The sequence below is a fragment of the Notolepis coatsorum genome, assembly GCF_963971535.1.
Source record: "Notolepis coatsorum genome assembly, chromosome: 16".
NCBI lineage: Eukaryota > Metazoa > Chordata > Actinopteri > Aulopiformes > Paralepididae > Notolepis > Notolepis coatsorum.
Genome location: NC_140180.1, coordinates 42,377,369 through 42,397,778, shown reverse-complemented (window position 1 = coordinate 42,397,778; position 20,410 = coordinate 42,377,369). Strand labels below are relative to the sequence as shown.

Below are 20,410 nucleotides of genomic sequence, written 5' to 3'. Positions count from 1 at the left end.
ACTGGACTCAGATGACATTTAAAACCACAAAATGGTCAAATATCCTGGAACATCATGTATTTATTCTGGTTTCGCAAGAGAGCGATATGATAGTATGAAATAAATATGTCCCTCTTATGTAGCCTTGAGGTTATAAAATGTCTTAGCCTAGTTATTAAAAGATATGTGAACACATTATATTCAGTGCTGGAATGAAACGATAGTACACATTGACCCACATGAGACATCAAGTGGATACAACGGACGTTTTTTTATTAAAATGTTTTACAAATGACTATGTACAAAGTGCTCTTCACTTGATGCAGCAAAAAAATGAAATGAAAAAACATTCTTAAAAAATTAATAACAAAAGATAGATCAATAACTTATGACACACATTTAAGAGCAAATTGAGGATAAAATAATGTTCTCATACCAGAATATCAACTCGTATTTTTTTTTCTCTGCAAATATGACAAATGCAGTATTAAAGGAATTTAGTTGTGTAAATACAATTAATGGTAAACAAAGGAGACATATTTCAAATAGGGCTGTACATGGGAAGTATAGACTAAATGAGGCCATTGTGACAGAATTTTCGCACATTTCGCCCCAGGAACATGGCTTACCACTGTTATTGTTTTGTCTTGAAAGACAAAGGGACATTTCCTACTGACTCAGCTCCTTGCTCAGTCACTGCCAAACCAGACCATTGGACACAACTGGACAGTGGTAACACCGTGTATTTATCCCCACAAAAAACACATTTCTGAAGAGGACGTCCTGCTTTGTCGCTAAAAAGAAATTAAATCGTTGCTTGCGACGTGACACAGACTGAATAGCTGAGATACTTTATTCCAAAAAGTTAATGTACATCGATTCGGTTAAAACTGGACTCTCTCCTCTGACCATGCCCTGTGCCGGACAGGTTGGGCCATATATCCTGCGTTAGGAATGAAAACCCCAGTAGTTTGGTGTATTAGAATTTCAGTTCATTAACACATTTCTACAAATTCACAGGAAGAGAAATGTATTGTTTTAATGTGAACATTCAGCTTTGAGAGGCAGTATTTACACTTTACTGTCATCTGTTGCAGTAATAGTTTTTTGCATGATGCTTCGGTGTGCCTCAAAAACAGGTATAGAAACCAGCCTGCAAACCGACCTGCTAATCACAATCTACCTCACTGTGCTTTACGTTTTATTTGTCACCATCGGTGCACGATTCAATGGGAAATCTGTCTTTTTCCGGTGTCCCTTGATCGGGGGTGTTCATGTAATGATAGCGGGCTTAGGAGTGAGCCAGGGGGGCTCCCCTATCAGGGTTCCCAGAGTTCCATGGCCCCCCGGCTCCCCCGGACGTAGCGCCGGACCCTTCCAGGCCCAGCGAGCGTCGGTAGGCCGCAGAGAGTCTGTACAGCACTTCAGGCGAGGGTCTGAGCTGGGAGTCGGCCTTCTGTGTCATAAGCATCTCAAACAGAGTGCTGACCTCTGACAGCAGAGCCCCGCCCAGTGGGGCGTCCTTCTCCGGCGCTTTACCAAAGGTGGAGAAAGATGTGGAGTCGTGGACGTCAGGCGAGCCGTGGTCATCGGGAGACGGTGGCCCATTGGGGACAAACACATTCTCGTGGTAGTCGGCGGTGAGGGGGAGGGAGAGTCTGGCCATCCACGCCGGGTCTTCAATCTCACCAAAGACATCATCTGTAGGTCAACAGAGAAACAATTCACTTGAAACATGTTGCAGCGAATTCTACATATGGAAAGTAACTATAATGTTGGCCAGGTGGGCCTGAATTTAGTCCACATTCCTGCCACGCAGTAGCCAGATCTCTGTTCTCTGACTAACACAAACAACAGCATTACGCAGTGTATAGAAACACGACTTGTTTTATTCTTATTTGTTTTTATTCATTCTGGACTATTGAATTCTTAATTTAATTGAAAAGCGACTGGAGGAACAATGCTTCCCCGTACGTCAACAAACAAGACAAGGGGAGTAATAAAAGATTGCTTATACTACAGGGCCGGTGAGACGAGGGGCCAATCTCGCCTTGAATTTCCCTCAGACGAAAAGATACCGTATGAGGGGTAAAAAACAGGATAGGGGAAATCACGGAGTGGAGTATATTTATCCGGCTGTTGTCAACAGGCATTTCCTGCCATCTTCTGCATCCTGGAGTCAGAGCTCCAGTCGACGTGGTCCGCGTGGTCGGACACAAATGAGCACGTACGCACTTCACACCGCAGAAGAGCCACTTAAAGTCCCGCCGTCTCCTCACTCAGGCATTCCAAGCATTTTCTGAAGACGTGGACATGGGGTGTGGAGCATCTTTATGGCCGACACTGTATGGTTTCACACCCAGTTATATCTTCTTCTTTTTTCTTTTTCTGATATTTGATATAGGCTACTGAATCTAGGGGACAAGAAGGTTGTTTTGGGGGTAAACAAATTTAATCAACACCTTGTTTCGTTCAACACAATATGTGCAGGGATACGACGTCTAATAATGACGTCTCCAAGGGAGTGTGCATCGGGAAGTGGAGACGAGGTGGAAGCGCAAGGAGCGTCTGGGAGGCAGAGGCCTCCATTTCATGGCTATAGATTCCGGGGAGGCTGGGCGCACCAAAGGAAAACCAAAGGCTCACGTTGAAAACAAAGGAAAGCTGTAACAATAAGTGGAGCAAAGCCCAGCAACACCTTGAAGCGAATCGCTGACTAGTTACTGAATGGCTTCCCCTTGTTTTGGTGAATTCTCTCTCTCTCTCTCTCTCTCTCTCAATCTCTCTCTCTCTCTCTCTCTCTCTCTCTCTCTCTCTCTCTCTCTCTCTCTCTGCAATGCTATTCTCCACCACTCTATCTAAATAGGTTCATGGCCCAGAGAGGCTCCTGCTGGGCTTTACTTGCCCTGTGGTCGCTTTCATCTAATCACAACCAGACCCAGGCTATGAGGCTGCACACACTCACTGACCCATGCAGGCACAGGCACACACACACACACACACACACACACACACACACACACACACACACACACGCATGGCACTGACAGCTCCTAAATTAAATCTCCATCAATAAACTAAACACACCTAAATCTCCCCCTGTTTTCCCTACACACCACTAGAGAGCAACCCACACATGAATCCCATATACATTTCGCATCGTGTTTCACCAAATCCAATTATGATAGTCATCTGCTGTGGTATATATGTTTAGATTGTTCAAAGCATTTGTGAAGTACTTGTTTTCTTTAGAACAAAGCAGCAGAGAAGAGAGATTGAGAAAAAGCAGGGCCACCCCGCACGCTCTCAGAAACAACCTCCCTGACTTGAGGAACAGTTTTTAATGTTTGATCGTCAGGGAAGGTTGGGGCAGTAACGGATTACATGTTACATGTTAAGGAAACAAACTGTAATTCAGTACAGTTACTGAAACATTCTATTATTTCATTATGAAAACACTAATCACATTTCAGATACATTTGGGAATGAAGGTGATTACTTTGAAATGATAGAAAAAATAATATTTGCATGTCTTGAAATAATGTCAGTATAAAATGTCTCTAACTGTATTTACTATTGATCGCGGCAGCATATTACCCTAACCCAAAAGTAACTAAAAGTAATCAGATTACATTATTGTGGTAGTATAATCCAATGGATTTTTATCACTGAATACAATTTAAACCAGGTAATTGGTAACCTCTAACAGATTACATTTTGAAAGTATGATTTATTGTATTGTTATATTTATTAATAATATTAATAATAAGCACACCGGCACACATTCAGGTAGGTCTGCTTGACACGCAGCACGGCGAGTCAGTGATCAAAGAGGACTCTCATAGCAGCATCAGAGAGAGGTGAGCTCATCAGATAATACCTCTTCTATCTTCTCTACTTGTCTTTGCAAGTTCCCTCTCTCTCTGATTCATTCTCTCTCTATCTTTCTCTACTCTCTCTTTGTCACTGGATTACATTCACATTTTACATTTTAAGGGCATTTAGGGGACGAGAGGAGAGAACTGCACACTGTCCTTTTTACTGACTGTCAACTTTATTCAAACAAAACAACGTTTCGGTCCTCAGACCTTCGTCAGGTTAAAGAAATCTAGACATTTAGGGGACAATTGATCTACCTATTTACTGTATCTATCTATCTATCTATCTATCTATCTATCTATCTATCTATCTATCTATCTATCTATCTATCTATCTATCTATCTATCTATCTATCTATCTATCTATCTATCTATCTATCTATCTATCTATCTATCTATCTATCTATCTATCTATCTTTTACTACCCTATGTGAACCCTCTCTCCATTTTCAGTATTTTGTTCCTTATACTCTTCCTGTAGTGGTTGACTTAATTAGACCTGCTCCAACAGCAGGGCGCCACTAAATCTCTCAAAAAAACAATTACCCCCTTATTGGAACCAGAGGAGTCCTTGCACGCATGCACGCACGCACGCGCACACACACACACACACATACACACACACTCACACACACTCTCACACACACACATTCCTAGAGCAAACACATTCACACAAATTCTCTCTCTCTCTCTCTCTCTCTCTCTCTCTCTCTCTCTCTCTCTCTCTCTCTCTCTCTCTCTCTCTCTCTCTCTCTCTCTCTCTCTCTCACACACACGCACGCACGCACACACGCACACACAACCCTTGGGAGGTGGAGAAACCCCCAGTATGACTGCAGTGGCTGCAACCACAACCAAGGAGCCCCAGATTGAGCTAGTTAAAAGCACAAAAGCATATTAGATCTTTGTCCAAGATCAGAGCTGAGCTTTGATAAAAGCCTGATCCTTTCATATCACAATAATCACCATTTAAAAGTGGTCTTCAACTTGCATGTTTTACTTTACAGAGAAGCTAAACTTTATTCAACTTTTTACTTTCTAAGTTTACGTTTATAAGTGTATTTATTTACATAGTCTTAGTATTTATATTTGATGTCTTATTCTAGTACATTTTCTACCAAATAAAATTCCTATGCCTCAAGGTTGAATGAAAGATGAGATAATTGACAAGCAGAGGCGATATAACAGAGCCAATGTAACTGACTCACTCTCACTCTGCCTTGAGGCTGGGCTTGTACAGAGGAGGCAGCTGAAACACTCCTAATATCACTTTCAGGGTCTTCCACTGTACACATCACAGTTAATGGACCAGACAAGTGTGTGTGTGTGTGTGTGTGTGTGTGTGTGTGTGTGTGTGTGTGTGTGTGTGTGTGTGTGTGTGTGTGTGTGTGTGTGTGTGTGTGTGTGTGTGTGTGTGTGTGTGTGTGTGTGTGTGTGTGTGTGTGTGTGTGTGTGTGTGTGTGTGTGTGTGTGTGTGTGTGTGTGTGTGTGTGTGTGTGTGTTGGAAAGTGTGTATGCAAGAGAGAGAGAAGGGGAGAGGGAAAAGAGAGAGGGGAGAAAGAGAGGAGAGAGAAAGGAGAGATAGGAGAAAAAGAGGAGAAAGAGAGGAGAGAGAGGAGAAATAGAGGGGAGAGAGAGGAGAAAGAGAGGAGAGAAAAAGGAGAGAGGGAGGAATGTGTTGCCGGGGGGGACTTTAACAAAGACAAGACAAGAAAGACTGATGTGCTCTCGCTGTGTTGTAGTGTAGGTTACACTGATAATGGAGCCTTGGAGGCAGAGGTGACTAAAGCATAACACACATACACGCACACGCACACATGCTCTCAGCCTTACTCACACCCACACAAACACACTGCTATACCTTTTGTCTCCAGCCTGTCACACACACACACGCACACACATACACCACTATGACGACTATCCTTTGTTGATAGCCTGTCATACAACCTGCACAGACTTAACATGGCCCTAACTCGATCATCAGAAACATTAAAAAAAAGTCCCCATCTTTAGCCCCCATGGTTCTCTAAGGCTTCTCTGAGAGAGGGAAAACAAATGGTGTACTGTGCCTTTTTCTGAGGTGAACAAAGGCGGGGCCCCTCGGTCAGAATGTAACCACGCAGAGAACAATACCTGGAAGGAACTCGGCGCATAGGCCTGTGTTTACCATAGTAGGTGGACATGGGTGGTTTACGTACGTATCTCCAGTGTGTATCTTGTGGGGTGAACCGCGCCATTGTCTTCACTAATGAAAGAGTGGCCCGCGGGTTGTAAGGGCTAAAGTCTATACAGTTTACACGTACAGTAGATAAGAGCGCAAGAGGAAGAAGAGGGAAACAGCCACTACCGCAGGGCCTTCAACTCCAGCTGCAAATTAGGGGGTGTTTCATTCCATAAAGCCACAATGTGGTACTTTTTTAACCATAATGTATTACGTATATTTATTACATGGTTTCTTACGTAACAGTAATGCAAAAGATGTACAGTATGTTTAGTTGTCATATACTGGTCTTGTATCAAGAATAGCAGCAGTTTATAGACGGGTTTCTTGTTTATAAACATACTGTGTTTGAGCCAATCAGCAATACCCGCTGAATCACGTGACTGAGTTGCCTCCTACCTGCGTGAATGGGGCTCTATGGAGAAACCATGGCACTCCCCTGACTAAAACAAACGAAAACGGCTGGATGTCATTTTGCCAAATGACCATGGCTGTGAGTGTGACTCTTTCACCTTTTACATAATCTAGCTTTGGCATGGATTGATTGTTCAGATCGCTAGCATGGCTAACAAATGCAAATATATTGGAGTCTGCCCCATTGTTCTGACCAGGATTATGTTCCTTTTTGCCTCCTTGATGTGTCTGACGTGGACGAGAAACCTGTCTATATAAGTATTTGTGTGTGTGTGTGTGTGTGTGTGTGTGTGTGTGTGTGTGTGTGTGTGTGTGTGTGTGTGTGTGTGTGTGTGTGTGTGTGTGTGTGTGTGTGTGTGTGTGTGTGTGTGTGTGTGTGTGTGTGTGTGTGCTCGTACCAGTGTTGTTGAGCAGGTGGCTGAGCCCCTCCTCCAGCTGTGGGTCTATGGGGGAGTCTCTGTCTGGGTCCCAGTCCATATCTCCAGCCTCACTCTCTCCATGCCCGCTGTCCTTAGTGCTCTGCCAGTCCTGGCAGTCCTGGGTCCCTGATCTGGAGAAGACGGGACAAACAAGACAGTAGGTGGGTGGGACACTATACAGTCATACTCTTTCAGTCATACACATTTTAGATTTTTTTTATCCACTTTTTCTCCTTATTTTTCTATTTTTCTCCCATCCCAATTTCGCCTTGCCAATTCTCCCTTCAATTCTCCCCTCCCCTGTCTCGAACGTTGCTAGACTATGCCTCCCACTGGTCGGCTGCAGTGAGGACCAAGCCTTGCATCACGTGTCCCCTCCGGTACACGAGGAGGCAGCTGTCGCATCTTTTCACCTGTACAGCGCAATCTCTCAGTGGCAAGGAGTAACGCGTGGGAGGCTCACGCCGCCCCGATGCTTCCTGATTCTGCTGTACAGGCGCACCAACCGACCTGTAGGAGTCGCTGTCCACAACGTCCAATCCCCACCCACCAGCTTTCCCACCCCTAACACTGCCAATTGTGTTAGTATGAACGACCAGCCAAGCTGGTAGCAACGCCGAGAGCTGGGCTCGAACCCAGCATCTCCTGCGTTGGTGGCGAGTGCCTTGCCCACTGCACCACTTAGCCGCCCTGTATTTCACTTTCTTAAATGTAAAGCCATTACATTTGGTTGTTTCTATGGTTACCAATGTTCTGTGAAAATTCCATTTTGACCAAAAACAATCCCAAACCACTTACTTACTGTGAAAATGAGCTGATGGTGCACCAAGCTACCTACTAGTTCCTGTCTTTGCATGTGACCGTCTAATGGTTATTGGGCCTGGCTGGGGCTTAAGGCTGTTGTTGGCTTAGTGTCAGTTACCAGAAAAAAACAAACCATGTGTTCAAGTCATCTTCACCACAGACCCACATCATGTGAATATCACGTGAGGAAAACTTCCTTTAAAAGGTATGTATTGACTTACAATGTTCATCAAAGTGTTGAGTGCCAAGAGTCAAGTCAAGAGTTTTAATTGTCACGGCATACAAGTATACAATGAGGCTACAGTGTAGGTTAGTTTATTAGGACATGTGCATGACAGTAAGGTTAGTTAGGGTTAGATTATTTATTTATTATTATATTTGTTTTACCTGTGACCCGACACACACACACACACACACACACACACACACACACACACACACACACACACACACACACACACACACACACACACACACCCACGCACACGCACACACACGCACACACACACACCCACACACACACACACACACACACACACACACACACACACACACACACACACACACACACACACACACACAAACATACACACACACACACACACACACACACACACACACACACACACACACACACACACACACACACACACACACACACACACACACACAGGGCTAAACCTTTATCAAAGTAGGTGCCTAGAGACAAGCAGAGACAGCAAGTGTCAGTCTGTCATTGCGGTAGATAAGGTGAGCTCACACACAACCAGATGAACACAGGAGGGTTAGTCTCTGTGTGTGCGTGTGTGTGTGTGTGTGTGTGTGTGTGTGTGTGTGTGTGTGTGTGTGTGTGTGTGTGTGTGTGTGTGTGTGTGTGTGTGTGTGTGTGTGTGTGTGTGCGTGCGTGTGTGTGCAGGGAACAAAATAAGTACCAGCCAACCGCCAATGGCTGGTAAAAAATCTGCCTGGCTGGTAGTTTTTAAAATCTACCAGCCAAATGGCTGGTAAGTCAAAAAGTTAAGTTTGTTCCCTGAGAGCAGAGCTACACAGCAGTGCGCCTATTTTGCGAGCCGCAATACGTCTGTGGTTTTTCTTCTTCTCACAACGGGTCAAATGCATCTAACATGCATTGCATCGTCGCCATTCCTTTATGCCCACATCGCCCGAAATGAACGTTATGTTAGCGTAAGCTAACAAGCTAATCCTGATCAGCGGCAGAGCCATAGAGAACAGCAGACAGTGTGGACTGGGGAAAGGGAAATGGGGGGGGGGGGGGGGGGCACTCTCCCTTTCTCTGTGTGTGTGCGTGCGTTTGGAAAGACGATGAAGTCACTAGTCAGGACTCAGGAGAGGAGTATATTGTAGTAAACTGAGGATTACTGAGGATGCACAGATAATGTTGATATTCAAATATAAAAAGGTTTCGAGAGGAGTGGAAGTTTGAAGACAGACTAGACTACAATATGATGCAGGGGTGGTGAGTTGAAACAGTGTGTGTGTCCCCGACCCCACTTCTATGTTTCAATAAATTATTTGCATTTAAAACTATTAACGCTGACTCATTCCTTCAGTCCACTCAAAATTATGCTAATATTCCTTATGTTGTTTATGATATTAATTGAAAATAGCATATGAGAGTATTATATAGTAATAATAACACATGGCGATATACTAAAAAGCTATTTTTAATTTTTGGCTGGTAAAAAAATGGCTGGTAAGTCAAAAAGTAAATTTTGTTCCCTGTGTGTGTGTGACTTTGTGCTTGATACTGCATGTGGAGTTAATGGGGAAATTGAGTTTCACCCGAGGAAATTATGTTTTGTTAACGTTACACATTTGTAGAGAATACATTGAATCTGGTGACCTGATCTGCGATGCTAAGCTTGTTTTGAGAAGCTATTTTAACTGCTGCTTCGAAATTCTAAATCCCCCCTGTCTTAGAGATGGATTAATATTAGAAGGCCTTGTTCACTAGAACCACCGCCTGTATGAACCACAGGCGAAAGCCAGCAGCCATCTATTAATAGTCCATTCATTCTCCTATAGCTGCAGGAGAAGTTGGGAGAGGGGAGCAGCCGGAAATGCGTCACCCGTGAGAGGTCTGTACACTAGGGGCTAGATCCACAAAGTGGATTGCACGGTGCTAATTGCACCCTTACTTACAATTCATTATGAATTGAAAATGGGGGACCCTGATGTAAACAAGACGAAAGTGAGTAATAAAAAAATAGCTTATACTACAGGGCCGGTAAGACGAAGGGCCAATCTCGCCTTGAATTTCCCTCAGACGAAAAGATACCGTATGAGGGGTAAGGATAGGGGAAATCACGGAGAGTATATTTATCCGGCTGTTGTCAACAGGCATTTCGTGCCATCTTCTGCATCCTGGAGTCAGAGCTCCAGTCGACGTGGTCCGCGTGGTCGGACACAAATGAGTGTCCCATTCTGCAATCTGCAATCTGTTAATAAAATGTTCAATCACCTGCGCGGTGATTGATTGAATGACATTTTTATTAACAGATTGCAGAATGGGTACAATACAGTATGGCTCAATACACACAATTGTTAAGGGGATGCAGACCAGAGAAATATCTTTGTCTTGTTTACATCAGGGTCCCCCATTTTCAATTCATAATGAATTGTAAGTAAGGGTGCAATTAGCACCGCGCAATCCATTCTTTGTGGATCTAGCCCTATAGGTGTAGCAGGCTTAGTGAGAGGTCTGTACACTAGGTGTAGCCTTGTACTGTGTGAAAGGCTTTTGAACTGATCTCAACTCATCGCTAAGGCAACATTGTGGTTGTGAGTGGATGTGAGTTCCTGGCATGGAGCTCTGACTCAGGGCACGGGGGCAGCACTGAGTCCTGCTCTAGCCTGCCTACTACCCCTCGCCCCCACACAGACACACACATATGCAAACACACACCAACACACACACACACTCTCACACACACACACACACACACACACACACACACACACACACACACACACACACACACACACACACACACACACACACACACACACACACACACACACACACACACACACACACACACACACACACACACACTTTTACTTAACGTAAAAGTAGAAATACCCAGATAAATGAGTACTCTGGTAAAAGTCCTCCATCCAAAGAAGAGAAGTATTTGCTATTGAGTGTACCTAAGTATCTAAAGTAAAGGTACACATTCTACATACTGTTGTGTATTCCAGTGCTTGGGAGCATTCAAGCCTCGGTCCATTGACCTCTAAAGGTCATGTTAAAGTGGTATGTGGTCCAGTTATGCTGCTCTGATTAACGGTTATGTTAAAGTGGTATGTGATCCAGTTATGCTGCTCTGATTAAAGGTTATGTTAAAGTGGCATGTGGTCCAGTTATGCTGCCCTGATTAAAGGTTATGTTAAAGTGGCATGTGGTCCAGTTATGCTGCTCTGATTAACGGTTATGTTAAAGTGGTATGTGATCCAGTTATGCTGCTCTGATTAAAGGTTATGTTAAAGTGGTATGTGGTCCAGTTATGCTGCTCTGATTAAAGGTTATGTTAAAGTGGCATGTGGTCCAGTTATGCTGCTCTGATTAAAGGTTATGTTAAAGTGGTATGTGGTTGAGTTATGCTGCTCTGATTAAAGGTTATGTTAAAGTGGCATGTGGTCCAGTTATGCTGCTCTGATTAAAGGTTATGTTAAAGTGGCATGTGGTCCAGTTATGCTGCTCTGATTAAAGGTTATGTTAAAGTGGTATGTGGTCCAGTTATGCTGCTCTGATTAAAGGTTATGTTAAAGTGGTATGTGGTCCAGTTATGCTGCTCTGATTAAAGGTTATGTTAAAGTGGCATGTGGTCCAGTTATGCTGCCCTGATTAAAGGTTATGTTAAAGTGGCATGTGGTCCAGTTATGCTGCTCTGATTAACGGTTATGTTAAAGTGGTATGTGATCCAGTTATGCTGCTCTGATTAAAGGTTATGTTAAAGTGGTATGTGGTCCAGTTATGCTGCTCTGATTAAAGGTTATGTTAAAGTGGCATGTGGTCCAGTTATGCTGCTCTGATTAAAGGTTATGTTAAAGTGGCATGTGGTCCAGTTATGCTGCTCTGATTAAAGGTTATGTTAAAGTGGTATGTGGTTGAGTTATGCTGCTCTGATTAAAGGTTATGTTAAAGTGGTATGTGGTCCAGTTATGCTGCTCTGATTAAAGGTTATGTTAAAGTGGCATGTGGTCCAGTTATGCTGCTCTGATTAAAGGTTATGTTAAAGTGGTATGTGGTCCAGTTATGCTGCTCTGATTAAAGGTTATGTTAAAGTGGTATGTGGTCGAGTTATGCTGCTCTGATTAAAGGTTATGTTAAAGTGGTATGTGGTCCAGTTATGCTGCTCTGATTACGTCCTATTGAAGTTGACAGGCTTCAAATGTGAAAGTATATATGATCTTCATACATTTTTGCCATGTTTTCTATGCAAAATATTTGTCTTCAAAGTAACTAGTAACTGATGGGTTCAGATAAATGTAGTGGAGTAAAAGTATAAAGTTGCCTAAAATAAAAAATACTGAAAATACTGAAAATACACACACACACACACACACACACACACACACACACACACACACACACACACACACACACACACACACACATAGAGAGAGAAAACGGTCACCTTGGGGGTAATGAGACACTTCCTGTCCAACGTGTAAAAGATAAGACCATTTCCTGTTTGTGAAATAGATATCCGTTTAGTTGCTGTTGAGTTTGTTTGTTTTTTTCCCTGAGACTTCAGATGAATATAATTCAAAACATACCTACAGTCATTTCTTATTTGATCCAGTTAGGTCTGCGTATGATCATAGGAAGTGATCCTTTCCCCACGCAGCCCAATTTGCCCAGGCGCCTGAACAAAGTCAGTTGATGAAAGCCACACTGTCATGTGGCTTCTGCTATCAACAACGCATTCATTTGATCACAAGACCGACATGAATGGAAGAAATTGGCCGTGATGCAGCCCATAGGGGTTTGGAGGGAGAGGATATTGGCCCTGCTTTTAAGCAGCCAACTGGCTCTGGAACAAAGGAGCGATGCACTGAAGGGGGAGCAGCGGGCAGGAGTACAGAAGGAGAAGAGAAGGGGAAAGGGATGAAGCTCACCTGCCGGCGCGATGTGAGTACTTGTTGCCACGGAAGTTAGGCCTTGGCTGCAGCTGTCCCTGGTGGAGGAGGGAGGAGCTGGGAGATCTGCTGCAAGGACACGGACACAGGGGGAGAGAAGAGAGAGAGAGAGAGAGAGAGAGAGAGAGAGAGAGAGAGAGAGAGAGAGAGAGAGAGAGAGAGAGAGAGAGAGAGAGAGAGAGAGAGAGGGAGAGGGAGAGAGAGAGAGAGAGAGAGAGAGAGAGAGAGGGGGGGTTAGTGAGGCAGAAGTGTCATATCTGTCTGCCTGTCTGTCTGTCTGTCTGTCTGTCTGTCTGTCTGTCTGTCTGTCTGTCTGTCTGTCTGTCTGTCTGTCTATCTCTCTCTCTCTCTCTCTCTCTCTCTCTCTCTCTCTCTCTATCTATCTATCTATCTATCTATCTATCTATGAGATCAAGGTTGTGTTTTGCGAGGGAGACCTGGTCAAGAGAGCAGCATGAAGAGCTACAGGTTAATCGACCTCATACTGTATGCAGGATACTTTCTCATCACACTTTGTGTTTGATCAGGCCTTTGTTCAGAGTGTGTTCCTTTCTATCTCTCACAGTAATATCCTATATGTGTTGGTTCAGCTGGCTGTGAATGTGAACTACAGTAGTTTCAATTGTAAAATGAATATTATTGTTGTGTGAGAACTGCTTTCCACTGTCTCTCTCACTCTGGCAACCTACTGTAACAGTGGGCAGGCCCAGCAGACGTACGCTGACATCACAAGCGGATATGTCGCTCGCTGCAACCTCCACACTGCACAAAGGAAATGTTGGCTTTGTGAGGTAGAGATGGAGGTGTGTGTGTGTGTGTGTGTGTGTGTGTGTGTGTGTGTGTGTGTGTGTGTGTGTGTGTGTGTGTGTGTGTGTGTGTGTGTGTGTGTGTGTGTGTGTGTGTGTGTGTGTGTGTGTGTGTGTGTGTGTGTGTGTGTGCACGTGTGCACGCAGACGTGTCTTTGTCTATGTGTGTGTGGGCACGTGCAAGGACAGGAAGGCGACCTCTACGCACAAGGCTATTCTTCTCTGACCTGTTTCCTTCCAGGATGGACCTCTGAAATATGGACGTGCGGAGGAGGGAGGGAGGGAGTGCTCGGGCCTCTTCCTCAGGGACCTCCTGGGAGAGACCTCTAAAGCCCCGTAAAGCCAAAGTGCCAACTGGGGCGAGTGGGCGGGCGGGGGAGAGGGAGAGGTGGGCTGAGAATCCGTCCCTTCCTGGTTTTCGAATGGATTTCACGTGAGGCCTTAAGACCTTGCCAAGCTCTTTGTTCCAATGTGGGGTGTTCTCAAGAAAGCTGCGACGGTAGAGCCCTGATGAGGATGTTCCCGTTAGACCAGCACAGCACTTCTACACTTCTGGAAATAGATTCTCCTTGGCCGTTTTCACACCAAGTCTGCCCCTCTGCTTCTGGTGTCATCTGTGTTGTTCGACTGCTAATGCACTCCTTGTGCAAAAAGTGCACAGGTTTGCGAATGTTTTTTGAGTCCCTGTTTGTCTGGGTTTTGTTTGCACAAAGTGAAGGAAATTGTTGTGTTTTCTCTTTTTGCTACAATGGAATGTTATACGTGCACAAAAAAAGACAACTTTCCATCCGCAAGTTCTAACTTTCAACAATCTGTGTGTACAGTAGAGTATAGCCATAATTGATGCACTCACAGAAAAAGAAAATACAGATTGAGTTTTTAAAGAAACCAGAGGTGCTCAGTTGCTGTTTTGCCTTGCTTAGGGGAGCCCCACTAAAAGCCATATGGGCCATTTGTAACTGAGGGCTTACGGTCCTTACATGTCAGAGCAGTATCCCTTTACACTACAGACATATCACAGCTCACCTACAGAGAACAAGAATGGTTCACTGATTCTCCCTGGCATCGCCCCCTCCTCCTTTCAGTATGAATCTGTTATACGATATTGAGTAAAAAAGGACCGGGACAGTTTCTCGGGGGGGGGGGGGGGGGGGGGGGGAGTCGGCGAGATTAGTGCTTCTGACACATGAGCACCTGAATAAACTCAGCGCTTTGGCTCCAGTATCATCAGTCAGCTGTCCCCCTAGGCTGTCTGGGTAACTCATATACACCCGGCCAAAATAGCAGTTAGGCCCACTGGGAAAAAAGTGTGTGTGTGCGTCGTGCATGCGTGGATGTGTGAATGTGTGAATGTGTGAATGTGTGAATGTGTGAATGTGTGAATGTGTGTGTGTGTGGTGTGTGTGTGTGTGCGTGTGTCTGTGTGTGTGTGTGTGTGTGTGTGTGTGTGTGTGTGTGTTTGTGTGTGTGGGGGGGTTAAGCTCTGTGTGTGTGTGTGTGTGTGTGTGTGTGTGTGTGTGTGTGTGTGTGTGTGTGTGTGTGTGTGTGTGTGTGTGTGACTGTGTGTGCATGTAAGGCGTGGGAGGGGGCACTCTTTCACGGACATCAATTAAGATTAATCTCAAAACCTGGAGGTAAAACTTCAGATGAAAGGATTTTAGGTGAAATCTAAATGGAAACTAAAAGTGCAGCAATAATCTATGTTCTAGGTATGAAGAATGTAAATAAACAAATATGTGTTTCTATGTATGAAGTGAACCTTCAGTGGAAACCATGTGTAAATGAATATGATTATGTTATTATGTTACATTATTATGTTATTCGAACACAGGTTTATGCTTAAACCAGAATAATGGCCTCAATTCACATTTCAGTCCGACTGTAAAGGAACACGCCAACTTTTTGGCAAATTAGCTTATTTACTTATCTACCCTGGAGTTAGACAAGCAGATACATACCCTTTTCTTCTCTGTGCATGCATTAGGCTTAGGGAACAGCCGCAGCGTTAGCCTAGCTTAGCGTCATTCACTGGAAGTAGGTGTGCCGGTGTAACCTAGTTCCCAACAGTCACGAAATATACTCCAAATACAACTCCAAAACTTTCTTGTAAACAAGTTGACATTTTGGTTTTCTAAGCAGATATATACTCGGAACAATTTTTTGCAGAACCACTGCTGCCTAGGCGCAGTGATTTCATCACCTCTAAAGCCCCGTTTTTCAAAACACAGTGAATGACACTAAGCTAGGCTAATGGTGCGGCTGTTCCCTAAGTCTAATGCATGCACAGAGAAGAAAATGGTATGTATCTGCTTGTCTAACTCCAGGGTAGATGGCAAATAAGCTAATTTCCCCAAAAGTTGGCGTGTTCCTTTAAGAATATATATACACTGTATCAACTGAACAGGAGAGAATGAATGTCAAATATCAAGTCTATATCAACTCCTCAATCAAAAGCCAATGTGAAAAGGTTACTTGAAAATACGTTAAGTTGAGACAAAATATTCTTTACAGTGTATGCCACAAATGAATGAAGACGTCTCACCTGTACTTCTGGTGAGGCCGAGGACAGCTCAATGGAGTTCTCTCCGAAGGCAGCCATGGAAAGACGAACCAGATTTCTCAGGATCTGTCTGTGTTCAGCATCCTGTCTCCCTCTGCCCTCTGAGTTTTTTGGCCTTCTGAGAGTTGCCTGGGACGAAGTACATGGCTCTGCCTCTTCGCCTCCAGCCTTCGTCTGGACCTCTGATGCCCCATGGCGCTTAAGAGTACTTGTTTGTGAAGAGGAGCATGAAGGGTTTCTGGCTTTTCTAAGGGTCCGGTACGGAGTAGCTGGGGTGCGAGGTAGAGTGCCATCTAGTTCAATGCTTCCAGGTTTCCTGAGTGTTCTGGAGAGGGAGATGGGGAGAGTTGCGTCCCCCTCGAGGTATCCTTGAGAAAGAACATTTGCGTTCATGGATAATGGCGCCATGCTGTATTGCCTTTCAGTAGGTTGCTCCTCGACCATCACAGGCATTGAAGTGAGTGGCTGAGCTTCATTCTCATCCTCTGGAGGATCCTCCTTTCGTCCCCTGAGAACTGGAACCAGCTGGATGTCAGACTTCCTTATGTTTTTCTGTGGCCGTCGTGGGTGGCGGGTATAGGTCGACTCTGCCTGTCTGCAGTTGTAGGCCCGATTGTCCCGTTTCTCAGGGCGACAGAATGTGGTCACCAAAGCAACTACCAATAGCAACAGGAGGCAGGTGGCTCCAAGGCAGATAGCCATCATCATGGTGAAGCTAAGCTGACCACGGTTGCCTGGCAATGAGTTCTTCAGATGGTCCCTCAAATTGATGAAAGTCACCTCTAGCATGGCCTTAGTTACCAAGTTTGGGGTGCCCATGTCAGATACAGCGACATCCACCTTGAAGGTCTTCCCGATGAGTTCGGTAGCATTTGTCGTGTTCACAAATAGCTGGCCTGTTGTGTGATCCAGCCAGAAAAGTCCATATGGGTTTCCATCAGTTATTACAAAAGTGAGTTGTCCGTTGGGGCCAGAGTCTGGGTCTTCAGCTTTGATGGTTGTAGCCAGGAACCTCACAAGTCCATTCTGGATTGAGTGATCAATGGGAGAATTGGTGGATCCCTCCTCTGCCCCATTGCCCAGCTCAGTCACAATCACCCCCTTATCTGCATTGACAGGGACACTGATAGAAGCCACTCCACTCTTTGGTGTTGGCTCTTTGATGACTGGGTGGTTGTCATTGACATCTTGGATGTCAATCAGAACTGTGGCAGTGCTGGTCAGGGGCGGATGACCCTGGTCAAAGGCCTCCACAACGAAAGAGTAGGTGCTGGACTCCTCGTAGTCCAGTGACTGCTGGACACTGACTACACCACTGGTTGGGTGGATGAAGAAAGAAGCTGTGGGCGTTCCCAGTTCATTGGACTCTCTAATAGAGTAGGAAACCCTTCCACTGAGCTCCAGGTCCACATCGTGGGCATCTACTTTGAGAGCATGGTAGCCTGCAACATTGTTTTCCTTGAACGAGGCCCTGTAATGGGACTTTGAGAAGAGCGGGGCATTGTCATTTTCGTCTAATACTATAACAGTTAGGTGTCGAACGCAGGAAAGTGAAGGTTCACCATAATCCTTGGCAAGCAGCGTGATGTTATACTCCATGACCTTTTCACGATCCAGGGTATCATTGGTTACAATCATGTAATTGTCCCCGTGAATTCTTTTGAGGCGGAATGGGCCAGACCCTTGTTCAATATAAGCGTTCAATTTGCCATTGTCCCCAGAATCTGCATCGGAGACCATTACCAAAGCAAGGAATGTATCCTCTGGGGAACCTTCCAGAACAGTCGCCACAGGGGAGTCAGGTGGTGTCCAGGTGATATGTATACGTGGCGCATTGTCATTGACATCTCTTAGTTTTACATGTAGTTTGCAGTGAGAGGGGATTGCATTCGGTCCAAGGTCACGTGCCTGGATGTCCACTTCATAGGAGTGCTTAGCTTCATAGTCCAAAGGGCCTGTCAGAGTCACAGCCCCTGTTTGCTGATGCACACTGAAGAGCCTGTGTACCTCTGGTGGTGCGTGCTTGCTGAGAGAGTACTCAACCTCCCCGTTGGCCCCCTGGTCTGGGTCGGTGGCCTTGAGGTTGATGACAATCATCCCGCGAGCTGTATCCTCTGCCAGCTCCACAGTGGGAGTGCTATCCTCAAACATGGGGCTGTTATCATTGGAGTCTAAGATTGTGACACGAACTAAGGTGCTACCTGACCTGGGAGGGTTCCCTTTATCCCAGGCCAGCAAGGTCAGGTCGAAGGAGTCCTGTACCTCCCTGTCCAGTTCCTTGATCACCACTAGCTCTGCCTGCTTCGTTCCGCCCGGGGCTACTCTCACATCCAGGGCAAAATGTTGATTGAGGGACAGGGTATAGGTTTGGAGGCTGTTGGGGCCTGCGTCAGGGTCCACTGCTCTGTCCAATGGGATTCTCATCCTCAATGTGGCCGTCTCTGAGATCTCAACCTCCTGCTGTGTGCTGGGGAAGGTGGGGCTGTGGTCGTTCAGGTCCATCACCTCCACGCGCACCCGCAGGAAGTGCACCGCACCACCCTTCCTGTATAGGACGCTGAAGGCCAGCTCACACAAGTCTGCCCCTCTGCAAAGTTTCTCCCTGTCCAGCTGACCAAGGGTGGATACGATTCCATCTCTAGGGCTGACAGAGAAGGGCAGGGCATGGCCGTGCTCCACCACCTGGAAGTCCTCCAGTGACCCAGCCTCATCTCTCTGACGCAGGTCGTCAACCAGACGGCCGACCCGGGTGCCCGCGGGCTGTTCCTCCCAGACACGGTACATGATCGTCAACGGGGTTGGGTCAGAGGATCGAGCCTCAGAACCAAGGCTCAGAACCAGCAGTAGAGCCAGCAGCATGATGGTGTGAGATATCATTAACCAGATGACTAATACTGACTAATACTAACACCTAAATGGACATTTCTCAGATTCACTTGTTTGAACTACTTAGACAAGAAAAGGACCTTAGATGTAGAATTCCAAATATTTAAAAATCAATATACAAAAAGGTATATTCTAAATAAGAAATTGAAAATATGACAGTGGGGGTCCTTAGCCTATTAATTATATAGAATCACTAATATGCTGTTATCTTGCAAATAATTTAAAGACAAAGATTACGTTTTTTATATATCTGAAAAAGAACATGCTAGAGATTTTTACCTCAGATCAAGAAATCAATCTAAATGAGCTGCACTATATAACAATACAATCTATTAGTTGAAATCAATCTAGCATGAGCTGAACTATAACGATACAATCTATTAGTTCAAATCAATCTAGTATGAGCTGCACTATATGACAATACTCTATTCAAATCAATCTAGTATGAGCTGAACTATAACAATACAATCTATTAGTTCAAATCAATCTAGTATGAGCTGAACTATAACAATACAATCTATTAGTTCAAATCAATCTAGTATGAGCTGAACTATAACAATACAATCTTTAGTTAAACAATGTATGATCTTTCCTTACAATAAAACTAACTAGAAGGGACAGAACCTGATATTTTTTTTACTTTTATACAAGATAATTACAGTAGCATATTACTAGGCTTTCACCCCCCTCTCTCTCCCCCCATCTCTCTCTCTCTCTCTCTCTCTCTCTCTCTCTCCTCTCTCTCTCTCTCTCTCTCCCCCTCTGTCTCCACCTCTGTCTCTTTCTCCTTCACACAAAATCCAGCCCTACAGCTTTACTCACTCACATACAGCTGCCGGCTCCTAGTATCCCAGCTCATCCGCCTCAACAGTTCAGAGTCAAGTGTGGAAGTTTGGAACTAGGATTTCACATGCTAGGAGGGGCCGAGCCAATCAGGACGGAGGGGGTGGAACATATGCAAATGCAGGCCGTATCTCTTTACTACACAAAAAATGGGACCCTGAGGAAAGTTGAGACAATGTTGATGTTCAACGCTCTGAGTGCTCCCCTCCCCTCCCCTCCCCTCCCCTCCCCTCCCCTCCCCTCCCCTCCCTCACTCTTTCAGCACTTCAGGCACTGATTTAGTTTCTTCTGTTTTTTCCACCGTTTTTCGGCCTAAACTCATTGCATTCAGCATTTTCAGATGCTTATACATAGATGATAACGTCTGTGAGGTGGAATCCAGAGCTATAGCCGGGCATATTTCAATGACGTATGGTCTGGCCTTGTGGCAGAAA

The 20,410-nt window shown here is 45.0% G+C and overlaps 1 protein-coding gene across 1 annotated transcript; it reads right to left on the bottom strand.

The window, feature by feature from the left end:
- Window positions 1-231: 231 nt before the first annotated feature.
- Window positions 232-19,742, bottom strand: pcdh12 (protocadherin 12). The gene is given in 5 exon segments (XM_084331294.1): window positions 232-1,680; window positions 6,891-7,042; window positions 12,861-12,932; window positions 12,934-12,950; window positions 16,230-19,742. Coding segments are annotated over 5 exon segments (3,546 nt in total). The 5' UTR covers window positions 19,125-19,742; the 3' UTR covers window positions 232-1,270.
- Window positions 19,743-20,410: the final 668 nt, after the last annotated feature.